This window comes from Durio zibethinus, chromosome 6, assembly GCF_047325235.1.
Source record: "Durio zibethinus cultivar Kanyao isolate XHJ-2024 chromosome 6, ASM4732523v1, whole genome shotgun sequence".
NCBI lineage: Eukaryota > Viridiplantae > Streptophyta > Magnoliopsida > Malvales > Malvaceae > Durio > Durio zibethinus.
Window position 1 is genome coordinate 8,307,773 of NC_143167.1, and position 19,837 is coordinate 8,327,609.

Here is a 19,837-nt window from a genome sequence, read left to right on the forward strand (position 1 = left end):
GCTTTCAACATCATCTTATAGATATCACTAAAGTTCATAACCATATACCATTTGATAATAGAGGGCTTTCAGCATCATCTTACAGATATTGTCAAAGTTCATGAGTCTGACATCAAAAAAACTGAGATAAAATATGTCTTTATCTACTGTACAAGTTTTTCTTAAACAGTTTAAAAATACTTACTTTAAATTAACATCATCAAATCAAATCCACCAAGTACATTGAGAGAATTAAAATGTCAAACAGTAAATTATAAAGTCACCGTGGGACCTGCTTCGTTAGTGAAACTTGTCAAAAATTATGGGTCTAAGTTGTGTTGCCAAATTCAGATCTCTGAAATTGCTGTTACTTAAAAATACAAGGCCTCAACTCTTCATCATGAGCAAATTTATGCCAATATTATTGCTAACAAAATTTGCAAGTTGTTAAAGCAAAAATTCAAAACTGATAATGTACACTTTTTTCTGCGCATCGTACACATCTCGTGCATTTATATTTGAAATTGAATTAAGATTTTTTTCTTCTGCTATTCTTGTGCTATATACGTAAACAAATACTGGACTCACTTCCAAAGCCAAAAAAGGTAAAAGAAAAAAAATTGTTGCCAGGCCCCTGCAAGCCCTGCTCATGTTAGTCGATCTTTTGCCTTCTTCCTCGGCCATCTTTTTACAAGGATGCAACTGCCATCTGATGGGTAACTTCTTTGATCCAAGACACAAACAGTCAGATTGAAGCATCGACCTTTTATTCCCATGGTGAAAAAAGAATCCCAGAGAATATTCAATGGCTGAAGCAGTCAATGCCACAGGGTAAAAGCGAATCAGCATAACTCTTCTATCTGACTATCATCCAGCAAAAGCACTAAAAGCTTACTTGATGCCTGAGGGAAAACCTTGCCTTTGTGGAAATCCAGTTTGACGCATCCGATATGGTCTCTCGTTATTAACAAGACGTTTATCTGATGGTCCTGCACCAAGAATCCCCAAGGCATTTGGATCTATTGCACGGGTGCCATTGTTCATAGGCCTTTGAGTCGGGGGCTTAAGTTGGGGATGAATATCTGCTTCTGCTCTCCGCCGTCGTTTCCAAGCTTCAAACTTGGCTGCATCAATGCCTTTGTGAATTGGTTGTGATGCTTGATATGCCATGACATTCTTGTACCCTCGTTGCTTCTCAACAGGACGTGAGAAAGGAGGGAAGTAATTAGGATCACCATCTCTATCAACATGACCAGGTACAGAGCCGTTGATATGGGGGGGTCCAAACCCTCTCTCTTCTTCCTGTTCCTGCTTAAGCTTAGAATAAATCTGATGCAGCCTCTCACCAGAAAGATTTGAAAATGTAGAGACATAGTTCCATAAACGCATTGTCATCCCTGCAATAAATTATCAAACGTCTGAAATCGTTAAACTTCTAAAATGTGAATGTGCACGAGAGTGACCAAATGTACAGATAAAAAGGTGATTAAATTAAAAAAAATAAAACTTCATTAAAAAGCATGAAGAACCACATACTATCTTGTCTATAAAGCTCATCTTCATGTTCCAAGACAATTTGATCTATCCTCCTTCCAAGAAGCTGCAAATAATTCCTAATTTTTGAAAGCACCTGGAAAAAAATATAACTTTTTAATGCAACTGCAGCTCACAAAACAATAACCAAATACAAAAGAATCGTAAAAAGAGGAATTGGGGACAAAAATAGCTAAACCTTATCCTTGGGAAGATCTGCACTCGTAGTCTGCAATTTTTGGAGACGACGGAGGGTTTTTATTTCATCAATCATAACATCTTCACACCACTCCATCCATTTCACTTCCTTAAACTGCTCATATACTTCCTCGTTGTCTGACATTTCACCCTCCTCTTTAACTAAAGGTTCAACTTTCTGAGGCCTCTGAGGCCTGTCCCTACTCATTTTAAAACTGACCTTAGGAGAACCCGGTTTTCCTTTCTTATCTCTGCCACGAGATATTGATAAGTTTAGAGGATTCTGCTTTTCCTTCTTTGAAGCCTTACGACCAGCTTTGATACCAGCATTCTTACCACCAACTGCGGCAACTTCCTGTGGAGAAAGGTCCCAGTCAGTTTAAATATGCATGATGAGGACACATATGAAAGGTCCCAGCCTAGCACACAAGCATCCAAAAACACACATGTAAATGCAACAAAACCATCAGAGAACCGTCAACCAGAAACTTTCCACTCACTGGTAACAAAAACCAAATATGAGATCAAAGAAGAAAAACAGTTTGTCAATTCTCTACTACAAACAAAAAAACAAAAACTTTTCATACTAAGTATATATAGCAAGAATTTTCTAACAGAATGGAAACTGTAGCAAACCCAATAGATTTACTATTTTATTAAAAATATATATTATCTTTTTTCTAAGATGAATTCATTTTCTATTAAACAGTAAGAATAAATCTGGCCAAAACAGTAAGAATTACTGCAGATTATATTAACATTGCAAGTACAAGTAATACCATTTCCAAGAGTGCATTAGCACGTTCCTTCAAATTAGGGGCACGAGGCAGAAAGGTTTCATGGTGTTGAAGTTCCACAGGAGCAATCTTCTTTGTGAGGCCAAGCCCTTCATTTAACCTTATCTTTTCCCAATTTCCAAATCCATGGTAGTATATTCCCAGAAGCAATCTTGCATCATCAACTAATGACAATAACAAGATAGATATGATAAGACCATAGCAATTTTCATTTGATTACATTCCTAGAAAAGAGAACAACATAAATTGGATACACATACTCTGATTCCACCCACAACCTTTAGACCAATTAGAGGGTTTAAGGTACGTCAACACACGGAACTGTTTTATGGGATCTTCATATTGACTTATTCGCTTTGCTAAGAGCTGAAGTTCTTGGACACGATTTAAAAGATCATTCGCCTTAACAGGGACACCAAAGAAATCCAATAATGGTCCCTGAAGGTAATTACCAAATAAAATACCAGAATCACAAAAGGCTTTAGAATTACAATAGATAACTCATTGAAATGGAAAACCAAATACAACTTATAACTCATTGAACGAACCTTAGGTTCTGCATTTCCTACTTCAACTGCTTCTCTGCATCCCTCAACTAAAGCTTTGAAAAGCTCAATCTGTGCATCAAGTGGAGCTGCTGCAACAGCACCACCAACTTCCTCTGCTATCAAAGTAATTTGGCTCTCATTCCCAAATTTCATAACCTGATTTTGGAGCAATAAAGGAATTTCCAAAAAAAAAAAGCTCAGAGAATTGCTCAACACGACCTACGATAATCGAAGAGGTAAATGCTACAAATTAGAAAAGACATGCATAAGGATAGAACGGATGCCATTTCTACTTGGGGGGAATGGGCTGATAAAAAAAGAACATGTACAAGAGGCTCAAAAGGAAATTTAAGTGGTTAGAAGGACATTAATCCCTTATATTTCAATGTTTATGTTTAAACCCCCCTCCCCTGTCTTTGTTGCTAAATTAACTTCAAAAATGGAAACATCTGACAAAAGCCAGGAGTCTATTAAAACAGATTGTTGCTACTAATATTAAGTAGCTGGTAATAGAATCTTTTTTTTTTTAAAGAAGAATTAATGATTTCCTGCAAATTCAGTAGTAGGCTTGTTTGAATTCAAGTACTTATAGGGGTAGAATAGGTAATTAGTCTAATCCTAACTGATTTAGATTTCTTCTAGCCAAATCTAGGACCTTACTAAGCCTCTAATAGGCCCACAGCTCAGCTACGGCCAAAGAAAACTCAATATTGTTCAGCTATCCAGCATTGTCCTGTGCAACCAAAGTTATTAGAAAGTAAAATCAAAAGAGCAAAAAAAAAAAAAAAACCTTTGACATAGAGCATGCAAACATAAAAGGAGACAACCAGTTTCCAGGATCAGAACAATAGGACATATGAATAATTTCCATTAAGTTGCAAGTTGAAAAGTTTAAGAACAATTTAGGCTAAGACCTAGGCAACAAGATTCCCAGCAGTCCTAAAATAATAAACAAAAAAATCAAACCACATGTAACCAAACTAGATGTGATTCAGTAAACTTATAGTGTGATTGCACGCTAGCACTCATGCCTGATACTGGTGTAAACATAGCAAACAAGGACTAGTGTGAAAATTGATAAATGATTATAGTTAAGTGGTGGAAAGCAGTTAGAAACTGGTAAGGTTGCTTCTTGCAGAAGAAATTAAGACTGACTCAAGAAATCAACTCGCACTTTTGACAATGGCAAATTATGTTCAGAATTTAATCTTAATGCTCTTTTCCCAATGAAAATAATTTCCATCTAGTAATTTTCTCATATTGCAAAATACCAGCAAAAAATGTGGAAAATATGCTCCCATAAGTAATTCAAAGAAACAATTGTAGGGGTTATAGGTCTTTCCTTTACATCTTCAGCAGGCCAATAGACCTAAATAACCCAATAAAATCAAACAAAAGATTGAAAAGAGGCCAGAACATGATTACAACAGAGGAACGGCTATCCACAAGAAAAGTTGGTCTCAATTATTTTTTGGCCAAAAGTCGGTCTCAATGTTTAAGAATCACTTAATAACATGTAACTACGAAAATTAAAAATTAAAAATTAAAACTATACTTTGGTTAACTAATATATAAGTTACTGCCTATTGCTTTAATAAATTTAAAAAAAAAAAAGAAAAAGGCCATGGGGTGGGATGCATATGAAGCATAAATTGACTTTAGAGAATTTTCATGATGCAAAGGATGCAATAAAAGAGAAAAATGTGTCACATATAATAGTTTAAGTATCAATATAAATAAAATGCTGAAAGATTGCTTAGACAATATGAATAAAGGAATATGTTTTTATATGCTAGACAAATTCCATAAGACTAAGAAACTATACCGCTCGAGAAAAACGCAATGCATCTCTCTTAGGCAGATTACCATAGGACCATCCTCTCACTTGAGCAGTTGCTCCCTCAATCATTGGAGCTACGGGGGCAGAGTATTCTGCTTTACGGCGCTTTTGTACTCTCTCCTGAAGCTCTTGAGGATCAGAGCCTTTCTTCTTTCTTTTGTTACTTCTCTCAGGTTTACTTGTCTCAGCATAACTCTTAGTATTTCTTGCAGCACGAGGAGCCAGAGCTTCCTAATGGGAGAAGAATAATTTAAGTAGATGGATCCAACTAATAGTCTAATGTTAACACAGAACTTAAAAATTTACAAGCAACATTCAAGAAACTTTTGGTAGAATAAGATTGATAAAAAAAAAAAATCAGGATCATACTTCAGCTTGAGCAATGGCATCTGGTTTTATCCAACGACTCCAGAAAGTCCCATCATCTTCAGCATTACAGAAACTTGCAACCTGAGAATGATGAAAGAAATAGAAACCAGTTTAAATAAGACTTGAAAGAATCTATAAACCTATTATAACAAAACTCCACCACTATAACCAAGTATTAGTTTCTTACCTTAAAAGCACTCAACAATTCATTCCCTTCCTCTTCACTCTCTTTCTCCTCAACCTTCTCTGCCCTTTCAAGAATTTCATCGATATCCATACTTAACAGCCTTTTTTTGCTTTCTTCATCATTTCCATCCTCCTTGAACAACTCTTCAGCCCCAAATCTCAAAATAGCTGATAACTCATTCTGGAATGGTAAAAAATGTTGAATTGTGTTAAATACCAAAAGCATTAAAAATTTACAGAGCAACACCATACAATATTCGCATCCGGGAAAGAAGTGGTCAATCATGATGGTCAATTACAACAATCAAAAGCCAGATATACAACATATTAAAACTACATGAATAATTACTTCAAGGCATGTCCTTACCTTGTCAAAATAACTCCCTTTCTTCGTTTCTTTTCTCTCCAGTCTACCCTCTGCATTTAATTTTTGGATCACCAAATGGTCGAGCACCTATAGAAAGCACCATGCAAGAAAGCACATTAAATTATTCGCTTCAAATGCAGAACAGGAAAATTAAATTAGGCTCCTTTCACATACACACATAATTTACACTAATATGTGCGTTTATGTATGTATATGAACAAATTCATGCAGGTTAAGGTGAATGACCATCTTCTTCTTAGCTCGCTCCAGGATGTCTTCCTCAACACTTTTGCTTGTCACAAATCTGTAAATGTTGACAACTTCTTGTTGCCCAATTCTATGTGCTCTACTCATTGCCTGAAGCAAAATAAAACAGTAAGCATAAATAAAAAGACCACTAAATTTTCACTGGAAACATAGAAATTGATGCTGGGTGAAAACAAGATGTCAAGTTTGAGACCTGTAAGTCATTCTGAGGATTCCAGTCAGAATCAAATATTATAACAGTGTCTGCAGTTGCAAGATTGATACCAAGGCCACCAGCCCGAGTAGAAAGAAGAAAGCAGAAATCATCACTTCCAGGTGCATTGAAATGATCCATAGCCTGCTGTCGTAACTCAGCCTTTGTACTACCATCAAGCCTCTGGAATTGGAATCCTCGGAGTGACATGTACTCAGCTAGTATATCCAGCATTCTAACCATCTGGAAATTTTTACCATTTTAGCAGAACATGAATATGTAAAACACAATATCGCAAAACTCAATCAGACTCATCCTCCATTAAAAACATAAATAACAGCTAGCACAGACTTCTAATATCCACAAGATAACTGTCAAACACCCCATAAATGATGGGATGAGATATATAGAAAAAACAAAAAACATGAAAAGACTAGAAATAAATTAAACTATAAAACATACAGACAACACTTTTTCTTTATTAGTTTGCCCTTTTTTCCTCAAAAACTCAGCCCCCATCCATGATGCAAATAGAAATGTAGAATAAACAAAACATAGAAAGACTTGAAAATAAATTAAACTACAAAACACACACAACACCTCTTTTTACACAGTTTGCCCTGTTTTCCTCAAGAGTTCAGATTGGATAATTGCTATAAACCTAATGACCCAGCTGACCTATGTCACAAAGACAATAACACCATTTCCTGCCACAAACACATATATTGTACAAGTGTGTGTATTTATCACACATACGCATATAACAGCAACCATAAGCTTTGTTTGTACTAAGAGGAAGGGAAGGAAAGTGAACAGGGAGAGTCGTCCACTTTCCCTTAATTAGGATTAATGAAAGCAAATGGATTAGGAGAGATACCTGTACAGCCAAACCACCATTTTCTGCAATTCCTCCAAATTGAGAGAATTTGGAGGGGGGTTGTTACCTCGTTAAAAGTTTTTGCGTTGAGCAAAGAAATTAACCTCATGTTTGTTTTCTTTTTAGCTCATAAAGGATGCAACTATAAAAGTATATTAAAAGTTATCATCCCCTTTCCTTTCCACTCCTTAACCAAACAAGTTACATAACATTAACACTCTTTCTCTTCCCTTCCATTAAATTCAACAAGCCAGACAAGGGAAACCACAACCTGTCATTCTCCCTCTTCTTCTCCTCCTTTAGTTTCCTACCTTTTTCTCTATAAGTTCCCAGACATAGCATAAAAGACTCAAGTGAACAAAGGGCAGAGAAGTATGTAAAAGAATCCAATACAAACCTGGGAGAAGATTAGAACACGATGCTTTGTTTCATGCAACCTGATTAGCAACTTGTCAAGTATAACTAGCTTCCCACTGCTTAATATAATTCTCTCCAGTTTACTAATATCATTCATGCTAGTGTCCCCACCATAACCATGATCAGCGCTTTCGAACAGAAAGGGATGATTGCAGCATTTCTTCAACTCTACTACAATATTTAAAAGTGAGACCTGCGATTTAAAAGAAAAAGACTTGCCTCAATTTCTATAATTGGTACTTAGTAGCACTGCTTGACAATAACAGAAAGGAAAGAAAAACTGTGTAAACTTTTTTACAGAAATACATACTTCATCTGTATACTGCATACTTTTATAGGTAATAAAATAAAGTAAAACCAAACAGATGAAAAGAAGACAAACAACACATAAGGCAGCACCAATAAAATCTTCAAGCAGCCAAATTATAAGAGATACTAACCTGATTGCCACGAACACCCTTGTTTAAGTCATGGAAATTACGTTCCAAAATCCACTTATAGTACCTGCATTAATACAAATGGTATCAGTTTTTATGCGATAGAAAAATGTAAAGCTTCTTCACAAGCAATTTATAGCTCTTACTGTTTCTGAAGGGGGGACATCTCAACCCTAAGGATACGCTCAATTTTCGGAGGCAAAGACTTTTCTACATCCTTGATAACCCTTCGAAGAATGTGAGGCCTCAATTCCATGTGAAGATTATTAAGCTACGTGCAAATTCAATATAGGTTTTGGTTTTAGATCAAGTCAAACAATTAACTTAACAACCTAAGAAACATGATAAAAAGAAGCAATGACTTGTTATGGCATACCTCAATTTCATTAAACGAGCTAAGGTTCTTGTAATTTTGAACAAAATCATCCCTACTTCTGAACTTGTCAGGATCAAGGAAATGAAGGAGAGCCCTGTCAAAACAGTTTTCAGGAATGTTAATGATGGAATATGGTAGCTGAAGAAGCATACAAGATTTATTCATTAGTCAAAGAAAAAGGAATCACAAGTCTGTTTACCAATTTGAAATGAGTAGAATTATGGACTCCGACAAGGTGGAGAAAATTTTTATGATAAAATGATTTAGTCAGCAGATTCGCTATCCCATTAACAGTTCACAAGAGAGACAAAAGACACATATAAAGGCATATCATCCAGTCTACAAGCAGTAATGAGGAAAAAGGTTCATAAAAAAACAGTTATGGTAAAAGCAATTAGCTCAAATCAGCATCAATATCATTACAGTTGCTAACAGTTGAACCAACAAGAAATTCTTGAAAGGTTCATGTACTAACATAGAGCAGCATGGGATCAGTGATTAACGTAAGATAATAACACAATAACTTATTAACACTAAACTCTTTCATTTGTTTAAAAAAAACCAAATGCAGAATTATTCAAGCATAAGAAGACACTTCATTTAACTATCGGCAATATAAATTTAAACCCTCTTCCCGTAAAGAATGATATTTATTTTTTATAAATATAGTAGTCACTTCTGGTCTCTAAATTAGAGAAGGCTTAAACATGTCTAAATACATCTAGACAAATAAAAGTGCCAATATTAATAAAATTAAATTTAGGCCGAAGAATTTTATCCTCAAGAAACTTACTTTGGTTAAAAAGTATAATGAAAAGCAGGCAAAGAAACTTAGCCATATCTTAATGCAACATAATGTTAATGTTGATATCAGAAGAAATTTTCAGCTTTGATAAAACCTTTTCTTTTAACATGTATGAAAAGACTGGAAGATCAAAATCATATTAGCACAAGGAATAGAAAAAAAAAATACCATAGCTCCTCAACACTATTTTGTAATGGAGTTCCAGTAATTAGCAACTTGTTCTTAGTGCTAAATTCCTGAGCAAAAAGAAAGGCATCATTCAATATTAAACAAATTAATAAAATCAATACGATTATACAAGGCAAAAAGCTAAAGTGATTGCATGACATACTGAAAGTGTTGTGTACAACTGTGCCTCACTATTCTTCAACCTATGAGCTTCATCAACCATCAAATAATTCCACCTTATTTTAGACAGTACTGCCTTATCCTTCAGAACTACTTCATATGTAGTCAGCAGGGTATTAAATTTTATAGGTCTACCAATTTTCTTGTCATTGTAAAATTCATATTGCTGACAAACCTGCCAACAAAAGAGGAAAAGAAAACTTTAACAAGCATAAAACAGGGTGGGGAAGGGTTAAAAATATTTGAGCTACCACCTACCTTATGTAAGATACACAAGTATAACTTCAGTAGGCAGATAAAGGTTAACAAAAAGGGGCTATATACCAAGAAAATATTTGCATGGTGACAAAATGGTGACATAAAAAAAATATATTAAAGCAACTATAAAAGTCGAATATATTTGAATGAAAGGAGCACAAGTACAATAAAAACATGACTCACCTCTCGGCTTGCACGAGTACCAACGTATACAATAACATTCATATCTGGAAGCCACTTCCTGAATTCTTTAGCCCAGTTTGATAGGGTTGATAATGGTACAACCACAAGAAACGGGCCAGGGATTTGTTGAGCATTCTGAAAAAATAAATATATCAAAAGCCCTTAAAACTTCAAAATAATAAAAGGCAGCTATTCTTAAAAAACCAGCAGTGTACCTGTAAGAAGCCAAGCATTGACACAGACTGGACAGTTTTACCAAGACCCATTTCATCAGCTAAGATGACATTAGTATCATTTCTCCAACTGTTATGTGAATATGAAAAACATACATTAATGGATATATCAGAAAGCTTAGGATTAAACAACCATTTTCTGCAAAATAAAATGCTTAACCTAAAGCAACAGAAACATGAATACCTGTTAAGGAGAAAATTCAAACCCTCCAGTTGATAATCACGAAGCTTTCCTCCTCTTAACCACTCTGGCTGTTCATCAAGTTTCCGCAAACTTGCTAAAGATTAAAAATGCACCCCAATTAAGTAATCCATTTACATAACGAAATGTGAAACTAACAATAAATCTAGCAGATACTAAGAGCAAGTTCAAGAAGAGGCATAGATGGTCAGGAGCTGTATGATGCAAAACTCTAATTTATACATGTAGAGAGTACAGTGTTAGTAGTGCATACCTCTGCCCTTCTTACGCTGGTGATCTACCATTTTCCCCTGCACCGCCATTGCAGCTTCACGAACCTGTTTATAGAAAGAGAAATAGATGCGTTGAATAGCTATGACAGTATGTTTTACTCATTTATGTGAGCATATTCAAGAAATATTAAAACTATATGAAAATAACAGGAAACTCCAATAACTGGACAAGGTAATAACATAAAATGGATTAGAATGGACATTATAAGTTTCAACCTTTCATGTCCGATTTCAGTTTCAAATGTCAATGCCTCCACGTGGCTTATTTATGCATGCTTGTAATGTGATAAGACATAGCACCTAATGCTCAATTCACCAATACCCTTGACTAATTAAGCCCCAATTAATCTCCTACAACATCTAACAAATTATATAGACTTCTTTAATTTCCTGAAACCAAAGAAGTCAAAATAAAGTAGACTGCAAACATCAAAAAATGAACCTGGTTTGCATTGGGATATTTAAGAAGGAAAATAAGAAGTCAAAATTGTAATTTAGGTAGTACGCTACCTATTATTCTAATACCGAAGTTAGCTATGAAAGACCCGTTATCTATGCACAATAAACACACCCTCTGTTCCATACAACCAGCTAGTATTCATTTGCTTTGACCTACTTAATAATCAAATCCAATACATCACTGCAACACATCTAGTATGGCAACATGGGGCCATGCCAGCAATTCTTGCTGCAATAAATTTTTATGTGGAAAGGCAAGGATAGGTCTTAATCATATCATCCTGAATAATAAATAGGGGCATAGTGTCTGCAAATGCACACACCAGCCCAGAAATGCAAAATTATGAACAGCACCATGGTAGCTATTACAGACAAAAGTAATAATAATAAAATTACACAGACACAATTTGCAGGACATGTTACCTTGTACTCATCAATAGCATCTTGAGCAAATGCAATATCTGTATCCTTTTCCCTGATACAACAAATACATTCCCACAATCATAAATACTGCAGCTGTGTTAAGCAGGACATGCAGAAAGAAGAAAAAGAGGACACAGTAGACAATAGCACCATACGATAATAGACACATTGTTAATCAGAGGCATAGAGACACTAATTTTACATTTTATTGAACTATCAATCTAGACAATTACCAGGTAGCTTCAGCATAAGACAATCCGTGCCACTTGACTAAGTACTCTGACATCACATTCCCAGAGGCATCTTTACTGATTCGATCAACAATTACTCTCTCTACCTGAAAACAAACATGGTGAACCAATACAATTAAATTAAGGAGTACAACCAAGAAAAACAATCATAACAATGAAAGGAACAAAGATTGATTGAAACCAACCTGACTATTTTGCTTGATTAGATCCAAGTCCATTTCCTTACTTACATCATTGACCTCAATCTAACAGGTAAGAAAGATAAATAAATAAATATGAGCTAGTTCCAGAAAAAAGTTTGTTTTACAATCTGTTTAATGCAAGTGTATTTATCTTTTTCTTGTTTACTCTCCCTGCCAAGGCAGGAATAACTTGTCTCACATATTCCAGGCCAGCAATAAATGCAAAATTTACTTTAAGATCAATAGGCTTTATGATATCCTCAAGAAGTGAGGAGAATAAAATTGAAAAAGATACAAAAAAAATAAATAAATAAATAAACACTACTGGTAATACCATATACCGCCGCTATCCCATATGCTAGATAGGCAAATTTTGATTGATGAAACAAACACCACAAAATATGCAACAAATCCAGTTTCCCAACGGGAAAGAGAAGGCCCTCAGGAATATATAGATAAAGACTAAAACCCAACAAAGACTTAATACACTACCTAGGGAATCTACAAATTGTCAATTTACAAAAATATAACCAAATTTTAAAATAATGAACTAGCTTAAACATCTAGCTAAATTGACAGTCAGACTTCAAGAAGACATCAACAGAATCCTAACCTATTGTCACACTTATTTCCTTTTCATTTACCATGAAAATGACCCATATAATTGCCACACAGCAAAATATACATAGGGTATGAATTTGTTTGCAAAAGAATTTAGATAGATAATATATTCAGTAACCCAGAATAAGTAAAATTTCCAGAGTATTTTCAGTTGATCTTCAGCAACTTGGAATGAAAATTTCAGAAACAAAAGTTTCTATATGCAAAAATTACCTCCTCACGTGACAGCATCTTCCTGTATTTAACATCTTCCATCACCCTTTTTGTGTAATTTAGAACTTTCTTAAAACCACTAAGCTGCAAACTCAAGTATGAAAACAAAAGAACAAGTCATCATAGGAAGGCGAGAGAGAAACCCAGAGCACTAGAAATAAACCATCAAAATATAATGCTTCTTAAAAGACACATGCACTACCGTAAAAATAATAAAAAGAATAAAATCATACATTTTGTAGCTCAAAAACCGATTTCCACTGACAATGAAGATGTGACTGGCCCTTCCATTTTATGAGGAATTCCATCTCATTCCAATCTGGTTCAGAGTCAAACAAGTGGCTTAACAGAACAGGCTCCGTCGATCTATTGTTTCTAATAGCATCTTCAGCCATGCCCTTTGGTTGATGCCATAACACCTTTTCAATTGAGTCACCATCTTCCTCATCAGCTTCATCCTAAACAAGCAGTATAAAACTTTTAAAAGAGAATAATAATACTCAAAAAGTATCATAAGATTTAGATGTTTCAAGATAGTGGATCGAAATTAGAAAAAAAGATGCACATTTATGTAAACTGCTCACATTCACTACATGTTAAAAATTAACAGAGCTTCACAAGCCCACTAAGGTATGCAAAGTCCATGCACCTCCCATCCTATATATGCAAGTTCAAAGTTCAAGGCTTATCCCATAAAACCAACACAAAGGATAAACACGCATAAAAACAAACAGCAGTAAGGCCAACTTAAAGAATTAAATTTGAAAGTAAAGACATTTTAAACAAGGAATCTTTGGTAACAGTAATTTGAACTAAGCTAAAGGACAAAGCCAAATAAAATACTTGGAGAAAGTAGGAGTGCCATGGTACTTACTCCAACCTCAAGTTTCCTAAGTATTAAACGCCTAGAGTACAAAGACTACTAGGAAATGTTATGACCCATTGATCCTAACCATGCCAACTGTTAATCAAGAATGAACAATACAGGTTCAGACAAAAATGGATAGAGACAAAGGTATGCTGATTACAGTGTCAATATTACATTTTATGTGCCAAATAGATAAATACCAATTTGAATAATTAACATCTCACAAGTCCATTTTACAATCAAATACTTGCATGAATATGAAAGATCCAATTTCTAAAAATACAAAGTAGGAAATAATAACAATGAATTAAAGGTAAAATACATGTTATGATCCTAGCCACACAACTGTTAATCAAGAACACATACAGAGAAAGGTATGCAACTGAATGCTGATTACAGAGTCAATATTACATTTTATCTGCAAAGTACATAAATACCAACATGCATAATCTACATCACAAAATTCGAAATTACAAGCAGAAAATTACATCAAATATGAAAGATCAAACACATCTACTAAAAATATAAAGTAGGGAATAATAACCAAAACAAGATAAGAAGACTTTACCTTTAGCATCTTTTTCTTCTTGCCTTCATCAATTTCTTCACTTTCTTCACTCTCAACATATGATACTTTCCGAACAGACCTAGTAGAAGTACGAACCTCACTGTTTCTTCCCATGCTTGTCAACATATTAGAACGAGCATTATTTTTTTGGTGATTTCTACCTCTCCTTGCCATGCTCTTGAAATCCTCATCACTTTCACTGTCAGAATCCTCAGCTGAGTATTCATCCTCCTCAAATGATGATCTCCCTCTTCTTTGTCGATTGGAGGATTTACGTTCTATAGTGGGTTTTACATTACGTCCTACTTTAAACCGTTGTCCAGCCTTAGGTTTTTTTCTATAATAAGAATCATCTTCATCTGAGACATCTATATTGCCATCACTATTGTCTTCTTCCTCAGAATCTTCACCATCCCAGTCTTTATCCTGTTCAGAAAGAACTATATTAGTGGGGAGAATTACCAGGATAACGATAAGGCAAAAGCTACACAGTCATGATGGGTCAAGCTTAATGTTCACCGTAGAATATATTTTTCATCAAAGAAAACATATCCTCCAAAATCCCTATTCCCCCAAGAAACTAGTAAACGAGGAAAATTGAAACTAATTTTACCAGTCTGAAGTGAAATAATAAATGACTAAAAAATGACAATGCAGAGGCCAGGCAAGGGAATAGAACAGTCAATTAAGAAGTAAAGATGCAATTCCAAACAATCTACCACAGTATAAAAGATTCAAGCTCAACTTTGGAGAAAACCAAAAAACTAGTGCTTAACAGTACATAAGTACGAAGAACCTAAGTAGACCTTAACAAGCAGAATTATGTTCAAACTATAATTTCCTTTGAAGCCATGCAATAAGACCTTAAATTCTTACTTCAAATAATCTATATAAATAAGATCGGTTCCTGTCCTCATCTAAGAGATAAAATACAATCCCATGAAACTACCAACTTCAGTTGCAGTCCATATGTTCAGTATTATTAGAAATGTAATTGAATCTTTTTCTCCTTATATATTAAATTTGCCCTAAAACTCATTGATTGTCTCAGCATTTGCCCATCAAATAAACACCTGTATTAACAGTTATTTCATTATATTGTTGAAGCCCAAAACCTACAAACTAGAATTTCACAGGCTTCCATTCTAACTTCCTTCCAAAGTCACCAAAAAAGCTGTCCGACATCACCACTGGTTAAATTATGCCAATCATTCATTATTTAGATAGCAAGGTACAACAATAATTCTTTCAACAAACAGCAGCAAGAGAGAGGAAGATAAAATGTTTTTCAGGTGCTTAGATATATTTTTCAACAACCAATAACTATAACTATCTATGCTAATTGCTTATCCAACCAAGTTTAACTCCTCCCAAGTCCATTATAGACTCCACTTCATCCATAGATGCCCAGCTAGGCATGTGATGTGGCATTCATTAAGATGGACTGGACTCTCCAGTGCAATAAAGAGGATCAAATCTGTCTAACCCAATTAACCAAATACAGCTTTAATTCTGCCATACAAGCCAGCCAGCTCAAGCTGGAAAACAAGAAAATCAAGAGTTTGAAAGTTTTTACAGATAAGCTAAACCAATATACCCTACATATCACTCAAATATAGGCCATTCTATTACCAATCTCCAAGCACCACCATATGCTGAACATAGTAACAGAAAAAAAGGCCTATGAATATCTTTCATTATTTTATCCTCAATTCTCTTAAACCTGACCCTATAATTGACTATTATAGCATATACCTTCCAAAACCTGACTATAATTTATAGGTTAGTGTGACAGCATTAAAACAATGCAAGTTTTGGTGTTATTCGTCGCCATTTCCACTGGAGTAAAAAGAAACACTTTGTAAAACCCTATTTTCTACATTCAAAAAGGGTATAAATTTGGTAACATCCATCCCCCAGCATAATGATGAATATGTTCTCATCCCATGTGCAGTGCTATGCAGTTCATGGTACTAAATAACTCCATCTTCAAATGGTTAGAATAGTTTCCTTTTGTCACTAGAAGGTCCAGGGCTGCTTAAATTTGAATACAATATTTTACTCTAGAGCCAACCATCCTTTAAAACCCAGCGAAAAGGATGGAGAGGAATCTACAATATGTTACACGGACTCTTCACTTTAAAATACCAGTGTCTAACACTTATTGGACACTTCACAAATCATACGGGTATGACACTTTGATCCTCAAAATTAAAGTAAAAAATTGTCAAAAATGTAACCTACCCGTGTCAACACCCTATCCCAAAACCATGTAACATAGATCTACATGCTTCAAGTCCTACGATTAAATAAAGCAGTTTATTCACATTCTCCTTTCTTCCTCGTTATCTTTTACTTGGGCCAAAGAATGGATAGAATAACATATGCATTCAGAAAACTACTAATGTGAATGTGTAGAAAATAAAAATCATAAAGTTAAAATCAAAACAAAATAAGGTGAGAATTAAAACAAATTTAATGACCTTATTCCCTGCATGACCACTTGCAACACCAAAGTCAGGTTCAAAATCTGCATCATCAGGGTCATCTTCTGCAAATAAGACAGCAAAATCTTAGCATCTCAAAATTAAGAGTACTTAAAAACTGTAGTATAGTTAAAAGAATAGAAACATATATCATCCATCAAATTCAAGGCACTCATTTAGTCAACCTAAGTGACCTAATGTGAAACGCTGTAATAAGAAATAAGGAAGAAAAATGAAAATAAGACAGGAAGATATAAATTACCATCTTCCTCTTCCTCCTCTTCATAATCTGCATCCGCGTCATCATTGTTGTTGTCATCATCCTCATCATAATAGTTATGGTTATTTAAAGCTCTTGAACTCCTGGACGTAGTAGTACTGACAGAAATAGGCATTGATTGTGGCCTAGTATTTAACCCAACAGAATTGCTAAAGCCTCCGTAATGCAGAGTATCACTTTGCTCTTCCCCATCCTGCTCATAGTATTCATCAGATAACATCTCATCTGCAGGGACATCAGATTGACCCCTTTGAGCCTTGCCCACTTCTTTATGGGCCTCATCATCTTCCGATTCTAACCTACCATCCCTGTCATCTGATGAATTATATTCTGAACCATCCAAATTCTTCTGGTCAGATTTTGAATCCTGCCCAGAATCAGATCCAATCTGGTGGTCCATGGGCTGGCAATCCTTCCAATAAGTTGAACCCCATTTCCCAGGAGGTATTCTTCTTCCTGCTGTCTGAAAATTCAAATTTGAAACACCAGCACCATTATTAGCAGCCACATCATTATGCAGCCTCACAGAATCATCTGGCTCTCCATCACTTTGATACTGTCCACCCATGTTACCATCAAATTCTCGTTCGCTATAAGTCCCATCCACGTCCTCATTCCCTGCAGAGCTGTGAATCCTACCAATGCTTTGTCCCTGGATTTTCTCTTCCAAGACACCATGTGAGACTGTGTCATCCGAATGGTTACCAAAAAATGCCATCCTCTCACATGGAAATCCTATGCAAATAACTCCCTTCTTTAACAACTATGCAAAAATATTAAGGGAAACAAATCAGCTTCCCAATCTCAGCTGAGAACCTGAATAATCAATCAGCCAAAACCTTTAGACCTTCTGAGATAAACACAGCACACACAACTGACACAGAAGAATACAAAGGGAAGAAAAAAAAAAGTATGGGTCACAAAGAGCCTCAAGGCCAAAGAATATAATCTTAATTAAAGAATACAATTTACTAAAAAAAAAACACAACCACCACCTATCTGAATAATAAAAAATTTAATATCCAACGTTAAAACTCTTTCAGTTTTGGTGCATTTGTTGAGCAAACATAGCTAAATGCAAATTCAGTCATTATTGAAGTTGCAAGGAGTGAAAGACCATACGAAAACTTAAAAATACATAAAACTGCAAATTCGACATAACAATTACTTCGTTAAATCAAATACAACTCCACAGAACTACGAAACACGAAAATGGGAACAAGAAAGTGTTGTCAAGCTTAAAACCAAAAAGAAATTCAAACTCACACACTTATCAAGTGAATTTGAGCATAAAAACGATCAAAATTATAACCAAATCAATCCAAACAATCGAGATAACACTAATGCAAAAATTAGAAGAAAAACGTGAATCGAACAAAGCAAACAATAGATCCGTTAACCCAAACACAAAACCGAAAAAAATCGAACACTAGAAACTCCGATTAAAAAACCCTAAAATTAATAATATAAAGCAACAATTCACAATCCAAAACCCTAAATTCATAGCGTCGTGGACAAAATTGAGTAAAAAAAAATCGACCGCCAAAAAAGCCAATTATTGTTCAAAAAAAGGGCCTGACCTTTATGAAAATAAATGAGAGTTTTTTGCGTAATAAGGAGAAGAAATTTGTTAGGTATAAATGGATGATGCGCAGGTTAATAATCATGCGCACCTTTTAAATCGCCAGGAAAACGAAACACAACCGGCCGCCAAATTTTTGAAAACAATGAGACCGTTTTCACTCGGGTCTCTCTCGGGTCTACAGGTTTCAGGGTGGTTCGGGTCTTTTTAATCGGCGGCGGTGGGAGGTGAGAGGTCCCGATTCCAAATGAGGAAGACGATGCGTTTTTTTGGATTAATCGTCCGATTGGAAAAAAAGAAAAAAAAAGTGAGAGAGAAAGTTTTTTCTAGACAGAGAAAGATAATCAAAGGAAAAAATAAAGTTTTTAGATGCGATATAAGAGGGGTTAATTTCCTATGGAGAAACTTGTTTATATAAAAACACTATATCTCGTCAACTGGATTAACTCGTATGGCATATTTGTTGGTTTTTTTTTTATGTTTTATATTTATAATAATTTTTTAGATTTTTAGATAAATTAAATAAATAGAGATTTAGACAAGTATATTGCTCGATTATGAGTTTGAAATTTTTTAGTTAGATTGACTAATTTTGAATATCACAAATTAAAATTTGATTTTGAAAAAATATATATATGTTGTGTTTACGTATATAAACATGAATTATAAAATAATAATTTTTTTATTTTATATATTTGACATGAATAGATATAATAAAAATTTATAAATTATTAAATTTAATTTAAATTTATAATATTTTGTAAATGAATTAAGTTAATAAAGTTTCAAAAAATTAAAAATAAATTAAAAAACACACTCTATTTATTTTAAAATTTCAAATAAAATTAAATGAAATTACAAATATAAGTTACAAATATAATTAAGTTTTATATAAATTACTGAATAATTAAATTAATTACTTAATTAATTAAAAAAATAATTAAATAAATTTGATCTAAAATTAAATCAAAATGACTTGAACCTACTCAGAATTTTCCTAATTTCTTTAGTACCAGAGTTAGCAAATATTTTACTTTTTGTTTAATTCCCTAATTTCGTTTCTTATTTGTCCCCAGCGAATACGATGAGGCCACGTGGCGATGGATGTGTTGGGGATTTTGGATGTTTAATCGTACGTGCACGCGGACATGGTGGAGGGTTGAAAAGAAATTCATGAAGGGCCTCTCCATTCAAGTGCAGTAGTGGAGGAGGATAAACT

The 19,837-nt window shown here is 34.5% G+C and overlaps 1 protein-coding gene across 4 annotated transcripts; it reads right to left on the reverse strand.

The window, feature by feature from the left end:
- Positions 1-380: 380 nt before the first annotated feature.
- Positions 381-18,964, reverse strand: LOC111285957 (protein CHROMATIN REMODELING 5-like). Of its 4 annotated transcripts, XM_089762063.1 has the most exons (32): positions 18,710-18,964; positions 17,019-17,852; positions 16,754-16,821; positions 14,271-14,696; positions 13,068-13,292; positions 12,835-12,918; positions 12,004-12,063; positions 11,801-11,904; positions 11,568-11,619; positions 10,667-10,730; positions 10,396-10,489; positions 10,194-10,281; positions 9,979-10,113; positions 9,521-9,712; positions 9,358-9,425; positions 8,385-8,478; positions 8,155-8,279; positions 8,012-8,075; positions 7,552-7,764; positions 6,278-6,520; positions 6,064-6,174; positions 5,818-5,904; positions 5,452-5,631; positions 5,265-5,345; positions 4,881-5,126; positions 3,056-3,211; positions 2,768-2,945; positions 2,490-2,671; positions 1,712-2,065; positions 1,516-1,609; positions 875-1,376; positions 381-788 (listed from the first exon to the last, which is right to left on the reverse strand). In XM_089762063.1, the coding sequence occupies exons 2-32, from the start codon at positions 17,752-17,754 to the stop codon at positions 782-784; spliced, it is 5,313 nt and encodes a 1,770-aa protein (XP_089618189.1). In that variant the 5' UTR covers positions 17,755-17,852; positions 18,710-18,964; the 3' UTR covers positions 381-781. The 4 variants fall into 4 exon arrangements, with proteins under 4 accessions (XP_089618189.1, XP_089618190.1, XP_089618191.1 ...); XM_089762064.1 differs by lacking the exon at positions 9,521-9,712; XM_089762062.1 differs by lacking the exon at positions 18,710-18,964 and having other exon boundaries at positions 732-1,376; positions 17,019-17,799.
- Positions 18,965-19,837: the final 873 nt, after the last annotated feature.